Consider the following 9,004-nt stretch of genomic DNA (forward strand, 5'->3'; position numbering starts at 1 on the left):
ACAGAAACTCATTTATGGTCCCTAAATGCAGAAAAGAATAATCACTTTTCATTTACGTCGTCTTTTTTTTTTTTAATTGATTGAAAGAAACAAAAAAAAAATTTATCTTTGACTCTGTATATGTATGTCATCAATGTTGTTTCATGTTTGAAAAAAAAAATGAAGAAATAAACAAAGAATGAGCGGGAGAAACATTAAAACAAACCGAAACATAAGAAAAAAAAAATGTGAATATATATATATATACTCTTCTGAAAGCAACGTAATTTTTTAGATAGGATGAAAAAAATTCGAAAAAGCAGAAATTCCAATAGGCAATAATTGTTTCGGAATCGTACCGATGAGTGAGTTTGGGTGTGTGTCTGTCTCGGTCATAATGGGGTATAATATAGAGGGAGAAAAACAAAAGGAGTTAATAAAGAAAATGCACTACAATTAGCAAGGTCGATCATCGCCATCCACACAATCAACAATCAAGAGGAAAAGTCAGTTGGCAGGTTACGAGACACGCTCACACAACCACCAGCGCATTCACATAACACACACATAAAAAGTAAACAAGCGATTTTCACTAACTATAGTAGCTAACAACTTTGAACTGTTTAATTTTTTTGTTTTGTTTTGTTTTCTCTTTTTTTTTCAATGACGTAGCGAGACGGGCAGTATTCAAATTTTGACATCTTCCGGGGCATCCAAATTGGCCAGCGTCTTTTTGATACGTAGCGCCGTGAGACGGGCGGCTGCGTTGGCGTACCAGCACTCTTTCATTAGCTGCGACATGGCCCGAAGAGTTTCGTACGATTGCCACCGGTTGGGAATTGAAGGTCGCTGACGGTCGACGCAAACAACCTTGCGCATTTCTTCGATGGACGGGTCGGACGGCACAACATCGTAGAACGGCAGTTGGTATTCGTCGATAATGCCACCCATGTTGCAACGCCGGGCAATCTCCCAAAAGACGAGACCCAAAGCGTAGACATCCGCACGTTTAAACGAATCGAAATGGTTGGCGTTGATAGTTTCGTCAAGGACCTAGTAAATCAAACAAAAACAATTAATTTTAGCATTAAAAAAAAAATTGATTTAGTTTTGTTTTTCTTTTCTCTATCAAACAAACCTCAGGGGCCATGTATCGTTTCGTGCCCACTCGATGATTGAGCGCTATGTCAACCGTGTCGACGGTAGCGTCGTAACGAACGGCAAGACCCAGGTCACCAATGGCGCAGGTGCGGTTAGCTTTAACCAAAACATTCTTGGATTTGAGATCTCGATGCGCGATAGCCGGTTTACCTATTCAATCACACCGAGAAGGTCAGATTCATTTTGAATGCACGGTAGGGCAGAAAAATAAAATCACAGGACCATGCCGCTTTGTTTACGTGAAAAGAAAAAGGAACAAACCTTGCGTGCCCAGAATTTCCATGTGAAGGTGAGAGAGCCCCGTGGCAATGGAGAGGGCCATGCGTACCATTGTGGTGCTATCAACAGTGGTTCGATTGAGAAAGTCAAATAAGGATCCATTTTCGTGGTAGTCGGTAACCAACCACAATTGAGTCCACGTTCCATTATCTGCGTTTTACCGTACGGGGCCAGTCATTAAATTTCAAATTCAATACATTGACCGTCGAATAAAAAAAAAAAAAAACCTTTATTGTCGGCAGCGATAAAGCCAAGGATGTTATCGTGACGAAGCATGACAGTTTGGTAAATTTCGGCTTCGCGGAACCAAGAACGCTCTTCGCGAGAAGAGAAGATTTTGACGGCCACGTTCTCGCCGCGCCATCTTCCACGCCATACCTGTTCGATTCAATGTTAATAGTTAGAATGTTTTTATTTTTTCTTTATCTTTTTTTCCCCCCATTTCTTGCTCATGGCATTCATACCTCTCCGAATCTGCCTTTGCCGATAATATCCATTAGCTGAATTTGACGTGCAATACTGCGCTGGACGAGAAGAGGAAGACCGGAACCTGACCCACTGGTTGTCATGTCGATCATATCTCTAATACAAGCTGCCCCTACACCATTGTGTCCTGTTCAATAAGTCAAACAAAAATGGAAAATTAATCCCAGCCTGGTTAGAAATGTTTATTGAAACTAACCGAGAATGGGTATATCGGCGGAATCCATATTGTGCTCCATGTCGATTACGCGTCGATTGGTCATTCGTCTTCGCTTCTGATGCCTCACGCTGAGGAAGATCATTACAGCTACTATGCTGACGGCTAATGGAATTCCGATGATGAGTGCCGTCTCCCACGTTCCAGACACGAACCAGATCGAATCGCCGCTCTCCGGATCTGCTGGTCAAAAAAAAACAAAAAACAAGGAAAATGAATAAAATTCAAAAATTACTCACATCCCAATTCGACCGCCATACAGATCGAAATTTGAGAAAATAAAGAGTTAAAAAATGGTTTTTAATATCGAAGGGGAACAGGATGTGGGGTAAAGAGTGGAGGAAAAGACCTTCTACGGAGAACAAGGTGTGACTGGTTATGTGTTCGACATTCCGGCAGAAATCTTGACGGCAGCATGCCACAATGTATGGATTGCCTTCTTCGTCAAAGTATTTGGTCACGGCGTCATCGTCGTCACTGCCGACGCCGCACCAGATGTTGGCGTCGACCGATTCCAGACAGCTGCAACGGATTTCGTAGCCGTGATTTGGCAACAAGGTGGGAAACAGGTAGGCAAACAGGAAAGCGGATTCAAATGGAATGATGTTTGGGTTCAGACAGTAGAAAGAAGGCAGAAGAAAAAAAAATTAGGAAAACAAGCAAACAAACATAATACGTGCCGTTAGTTTTTTTTTTGTTTTCATCATATTATTCAAAAAATCATAGTAAAAACGAGCAGTGTTAATAATGTTAAATGATAAAAAAAAATTTGTTGAGAACAAAATTAGTGGGCGTGGTTAGAAAGAACTTCTAAGAGTTGATCAATCATACTCACCTTTTTTTTCGTAACATAACCAAATGAAAGCAAATGGTGTGGGCGAGAACTACTAAACTAAATTTGACAAAGTTTTCAACAACGAAAAATAAAAAGCCACGAAACCCAATAGAGAAGAAGCACACAAAACAGGAAAACCCCGCAACCAAACCCAATTGTTTTTTCCGATAAAGTGGAAGACAATATCCCAATAGAAGAGCAGGGACGAAGAGATATCAAGAGACAACTGCTTCCTGCTGCTAGGCAAGTTTACCTGTGTTGTTGCGGACGTGCAGTATGGGTTTCAGATCTCGGTTGCACATGTCGTAGTCCTTGCAGCATCCGACGACAAACGTGTCGTTCATAGGTCGGGAGTAGTGACACATGATTGGATTTTCGGGCGGATACAGCAGCACTCGGTCCAAGCATCTATTTTATCAATTGCGAATGCGCACGAATGGCCCCCCAATAAAAACACAACAAATCACAAAGTGTGGTGGAGGACAGAAAAAATAAAAATAGAAATAAACATTAGCGGATTCCCGGGGAAATTAAGACATACACATTGATGCCCGATACATAAACACTTGGCAAAGGGTGACAGTCGATTGACTTAACTAATCGGGCGACTATTTCTATAATTAGATTGACAACCGCAATCAACACTAGTGCCCCACCATTGAACCAATAGGTAGTTTGACTTGTCGGGTCCAAATGTTCCGATTCTAAGAAGAAAAAAAGAAAGATCCAACACACTGAATGGATGTTCAGTGTGTGGAAAGCAGCACAGCACACACATGCTCACACTATGTTACCTGTTTTCTGTATCCTATTATGCAGAATATCACATTAAATGTGCGTCAAGCAGAAAATTAGGTTTGAAACCTGTGATCCTGTAGAAGTTTATTTTTATGTTTTGTGGGTGGATGTTTCTTCCTCTAATCTCGTGCAATTTTGTTGCAAGCACAGGCCACGTGGAAAGAGAGAAAAGGTTGGTGACAGGAGGTGAGTTAGCAAAATATCGGGACAGTTTTGTTCCTTTCTTTTTCTTCGAGGTGGAATACACTCACCCGTACGGGAAGCAAGAGTGGGCACGTATTCTACGTTGCACAAGTCACTGTGACGGCAGCATTGGACGACCATTTGAAAGCGGCCGGGAGGACCGGACGGCCCAGTTGGCTGGCACGAGATCGGATTCTCCGGGGGGAACGATTGCCATTGAGGAAGGCACCTTCTCGAAAGAGACGTTTTTAAACACAAAGAAGTGGATAAAAACCAAAGACAATGAAAGACTAGAAACTGAGAGGGAAGGAAACAGCAGCTGTCGCAGATGAAAGTGACGACTGACAGTAAACAAAAGCAGCAGGTATGATATAGTTTTTTTTTTATCTAATAACTTGAAACCCACTATCTTCATGGTGCTGTGCTGATAGTTTTCTAAGGACAACATGGAGGATCCCAACAAGTCAAACAAGCATATAACTTACCATCATACTGAATTGAATTAACTCATCAAAGTTACAATTTAACTTTACAATCACAGTCACTAGCGTGCAAAAGTGCATACCTGTAGGCATGAATCAAGGCTCCAGTTTTTCGATTTAGGGAAGTTGAGGTGAAGCAAAAACCATCGGTTTCACACGTGTAGTTGGTCTCCACGGTGCATATATCACAGTGGCATCTGAGGGCTGCATCAAAGGTAGAAAGAAAATGGGTTAGACAACCAAAATACAAGTACAAAGTAAATCAAATACCTAACGCCATTTCCCAGCAGGTCAGAGCAACAACCAATGCAAAATATATCCTGTCACCAACCATTTTGATTTGGATAAATGTTGAATGCGGATATAAAGGAACTCAAGAAACGAAGATGAAATAATTTTAAATTCGGGCTGCGTAGAGAGAAAACGGTTATGCTCCGCCCAGTCTAGACAATCCAGACATGGTGGCTGTCTGGAATGAAACCATCGAACATATAGACACTAAAAGAAAAAAATCAAGAAATTTTCGCACTGGAAACTGGGAAATAACAAACGGTAATTCTCTCGTTTGTTGTAATTGACGGTAGCAACAATGTCCGCTAGTAACAGTATTGATCAGTGAAGGTTAAAGCAGTCGATAACAATACAGCAACGCACACAGAATAGGATCAATCTATTGGCTGACAATTTTTTTTGTTTGCACTAACTTGGCACTAAATCGGTCAAAGTTGGTTGGCTGGCTTCCCTTTTTTCTACTGGCATTTAAGAGCCAGTTTTCGTGGCTTGTTTCCAACGCCATCTACTGGTCGATTCGTAGAATTATGCTCTTTCTTTTTTTCTTCAAGTAAGCTACTTTTTGGCTGGTTTTGCCAGTGTTTTTGACGACGACTATGCCTAACCAAGACGATTCGACTAATGGATAGGCCAGCTGCCTCGCCGATTATTTTTAAAGTTCTAAAAATTTTAACTACGTGCTACAGTTGGCTGCGTCATGGTAGGGTAAGAGTCCGCACATCCTGACGACTAGGAAAACCTCGGAACGATGACACCCACATTTCTTCATAAGTAATAAACAATCAGTCAGCATAGCAACTGAAACTCATGGTGGCATTAATTTTCTGTGTTATTTTTAGTCATGTATGACCTCATTTTTCGAGGTTGTCATTAATCCTTAATCAAGTCCACTGGTACATACCGCCATAATAATGATGGCGGCATCTTTGTTCCATGAAATTCGATCTTAACTCTTTTGCAGAAGGCATTTATCTAATGCTAATGGCGTTTCCACGCACATGGACACAAAAGGGGATATTTACAGCCGAGATACGATTCTGATAGATAAATGAACACAGAATCGTCATGGCAGTAATCTCGGATGCAATTGGACTTTCAAGCCTCGAACGATAACAACTTCGTGATACGAAAACTAGCCTATTATGTACTCAAGAATGCAAGTTGTTCGAAGAAACAAAAAAAGACGTTGATCGAAGAAGGGTTGTTGTGTTATACCATATGCTTATTACCGTTGTCCATGAATCTGTGTCAACAGGTATCGAAGAACCAATGACTTCCACGGGAAAGAATCGTCGTGGAAACGCTAATCAAAAATTCTATTCCCTTCTTTTCACGTTTCCGTGCAACCGAAGGACGTCCCATTTTTTGCATAAACCCGTTTCCTAGTTTATCCTCGCATCGCTAATTCTTACTGCATCATCGCTAACATCGATCAACTGTAACTTCAAAGTTTCACCTGGACCAAACTGCTTGTTGTTTATCAAGAACAGAGTGTGTCCATTTGATGGCAGTTGGCAATGCCTCCATCACAGTCACAGTTATAGATTTTAATTTTCAACTGTCTTAATTCAAATAAATAAATGTTTTCATTCCCAAATCATGGCCATTGCTCACTTACGATTGCACCTGCAACTGAGACTAACTCAACTACCCTGTCCAAATAAGTTTACATCTATTTGTTTTAAATTCGAAACGGAATTTCTATATACGGCTATTCGTGTTTTTAATATTCAATGTATTCGACAAGTCGGGTGGGAGATGGTTCTAAACACTTTGGAGGTGACAACAACTCCCGCCGTTCCTGTGAATGTTTTCGCAGCAACAGATGACGGCGGCAAGCGTCACTGCCGACCTTCCTCCGATAGCACATAAAGCGCCGCAAGATAAAAATAACCAAATCCAACGTGCTGTTTTTTTTTTCTTTTTCTTTTTCGTTCTCCTGTTCCTTTGATACGACACGCTGATTTATGTCAGGCTTGATTCTATAGCAGCCCGCTGTTTTTACAAACAAAAAGAGGGTGGCCGTCCTTCACGGTATCGTTCCCTTGGCCGAGGAATGCGCCCGTTCACTTCTTCTTTTTTTTTTTTCTGGCACGTACTTTGGATATGCATAATTCACATATGTAGATGTTGTGACATTTTCTTTGTGCCCGTGCAGGGCCCATTATACTAAGTTGAACATACATAAATTAGGGAAATTCATTTTCTCTGACTAATGTTTTCATCCCGGTGCTAATATAAATAAATAGGCTTGCCAAAGCTGTGTTTGCTAAAAGAAAACGTTTGTTGTCTGAAATTCAATTTAGAAAATTCAGGACAAAGCAAAAATTGAACCCAATTTGCTTGTAAAGCCCTAACCCTTTTTTCTCCATTCTGCCTAAAACTAAATCTGAATTGGAAATCTTTGACCGTCATCTGTTTCACCTAAAGATGGGGGAAGCTTCACCTGACTCTCGTTTTTATCTCTACGTCAACGTTTTCCTTGTTGTGGCCGTTCATAAAATTAAAGTTAACCCATTGACCCTCCTTTAACTTGAGATGCTCTGCTTTCATTCGATGACCTGCGGTAAACTTTGACCTCTCCCCATCCGCACAAATTTCATTGACCTTTTCTTTCAAATACCGGAAGAACTCGACCTTGTTTCCAGCAGAGTTAGTCTTGGTTGAACCGTTCACCTGTTCGCACAAAAACAGGACTGCTGGTTAACACTTTTAAAATAAAATGATTCGAACTAAAATCAAGTTCATTGTCTTGGTTGTCTGTATGTCGTGCTGTATGGGTAAGATTAGAAATCCATTAAAAACTATTTGAAACCAAGAAATAATCAAAACAAATTCGTCATGTCTCTATTTGATTAAATGCCAGCAATGCCAAAACCCGATGCGTTACAAAGGCCCGTTTCATTACTGCAAAATTTGAACTTCCAACGGATACCGCAAGAAAAAATAGTCGGAGGTTACATCGTGGCTCCGAATTCACTGCCGTTCCAGGTGTCCATACAACGCCGTCCCAGGCCTACAGCCGACTGGATGCATTATTGCGGAGGTTCCATCCTCGATTCGAAAATCGTCGTCACTGCAGCCCATTGCATCTCCGGGTAAGAGAACTTTTCGTTCATTGATTATTCATTTCACTTTTGTTAAATGATATGCAAGATGAGATGAACGTCCGTTTTCTCGTAAGGATTGACGCAACTAATTTGCGTGTTGTGGCCGGAGAGCACAGCTTGTCAATTGATAGCCGTCTCGAACAAAAATCCATGCCTGTGTCGGTTATCGTACACGAAAATTTCAACTCCGATACGTTCCAGAACGACATCGCTCTGGTCTATGTAAGCATTTTTCAATTACCTATAGAAATGTGTTTGAGTGCATTAATTATATACCTTCTGTTTGTTTTGTTTTTTATACAAATGTATTCAAAGATGAGCAAAATTCCTTTGGATTTGAGCGTTCCATCCGCCAAAGCGATTCAACTGCCGCCTCCTGTTTCCCAATACGATCCATCTCTCGGAACTCGCATGAACGTGTCTGGTTGGGGATTCACAGAAGTGAGTATTAAATTGGGGGGGGGGGGGATCCTATCGTGTGTAACACTTGATTTCCTGCAATCAAATAGCCCTCGTCTGGACCCAGTGAAAGGCTTTCTGACGTCCTGCGCACTGTAAACATCGGCATCATTTCAGATGATATTTGCGACAAAACATATGGCGGCTCTCCCTATCGTCCTGTCGTTTTCCCTTCCATGTTATGTGCTGGCGACATGAATAAAGGTCCGTTTAATCATTTAAAAATTTTTAAAAAAATTTGATTTAAATTTCTTAAACTATTTTTTATTTGATCGATTAATAGGTGGATTAGATTCTTGCCAAGGCGATTCCGGTGGCCCATTGTTCACGAGCAATGGCAGTTCGGCTGTTCTTCACGGCATTGTCTCCTGGGGTGAAGGATGCGCCATTGCGTCATATCCGGGTATGAAACGTTAAACGCGCTTATTTATTATAAGCGTTCATTTGTTTAGCTAATAAGTTTGAGTGAAAGCAGTACGCGATGAAGACTCAGCAATTCCTTGAGCTTTTTAAATTTATATTTGGGTTTCATTATTTATTTTTAGGTGTTTACACTCAGGTGTCTTATTACTTGGACTGGATCGCTGCCAAACGCGCCCATTTAAACTCTTCGACACGTCCGCTAGCTTACCAATGTCAACATCCGATTACGCACATGTTTGGCCCTTGTCATCACGAGCAATATCACGTAACGAACGGTACCGCTAAAGAGAAATCAAAAGAATAA

At 41.1% G+C, this 9,004-nt stretch overlaps 2 protein-coding genes across 2 annotated transcripts; one reads left to right on the forward strand and one right to left on the reverse strand.

Annotated features, from left to right (window-relative positions):
- Window positions 1-101: 101 nt before the first annotated feature.
- Window positions 102-5,220, reverse strand: LOC130698295 (TGF-beta receptor type-1-like). The gene is made up of 9 exons (XM_057521033.2): window positions 4,688-5,220; window positions 4,501-4,621; window positions 3,208-3,362; window positions 2,102-2,299; window positions 1,884-2,032; window positions 1,647-1,797; window positions 1,402-1,569; window positions 1,118-1,290; window positions 102-1,032 (listed from the first exon to the last, which is right to left on the reverse strand). Exons 1-9 carry the CDS (start codon window positions 4,749-4,751, stop codon window positions 667-669), a joined length of 1,545 nt encoding a protein of 514 aa, XP_057377016.1. The 5' UTR covers window positions 4,752-5,220; the 3' UTR covers window positions 102-666.
- Window positions 5,221-7,481: 2,261 nt separating this feature from the next.
- Window positions 7,482-9,004, forward strand: LOC130702130 (trypsin-1-like). Its single transcript, XM_057523795.2, has 7 exons — window positions 7,482-7,488; window positions 7,575-7,806; window positions 7,893-8,040; window positions 8,134-8,259; window positions 8,328-8,481; window positions 8,561-8,680; window positions 8,823-9,004. Exons 1-7 carry the CDS (start codon window positions 7,485-7,487, stop codon window positions 9,002-9,004), a joined length of 966 nt encoding a protein of 321 aa, XP_057379778.2. The 5' UTR covers window positions 7,482-7,484.

The sequence above is a fragment of the Daphnia carinata genome, chromosome 10 (genome assembly GCF_022539665.2).
Source record: "Daphnia carinata strain CSIRO-1 chromosome 10, CSIRO_AGI_Dcar_HiC_V3, whole genome shotgun sequence".
Classification (NCBI taxonomy): Eukaryota; Metazoa; Arthropoda; class Branchiopoda; order Diplostraca; family Daphniidae; genus Daphnia; species Daphnia carinata.

Bases quoted from the DNA above. Each gene is read 5' to 3' on its own strand.
- LOC130698295 (XM_057521033.2), bottom strand. From the start codon at position 4,751: ATGGTTGGTGACAGGATATATTTTGCATTGGTTGTTGCTCTGACCTGC. The intron at 3,363-4,500 runs GTATGCACTTTT...TTGATAAAATAG, and splicing joins GCCTTGATTCATGCCTACAG to ATGCTTGGACCGAGTGCTGC. The intron at 2,033-2,101 runs GTTAGTTTCAAT...CTTATTGAACAG, and splicing joins CGCCGATATACCCATTCTCG to GACACAATGGTGTAGGGGCA.
- LOC130702130 (XM_057523795.2), top strand. The intron at 7,807-7,892 runs GTAAGAGAACTT...TTTTCTCGTAAG, and splicing joins GCAGCCCATTGCATCTCCGG to GATTGACGCAACTAATTTGC. The intron at 8,681-8,822 runs GTATGAAACGTT...ATTTATTTTTAG, and splicing joins CGCCATTGCGTCATATCCGG to GTGTTTACACTCAGGTGTCT.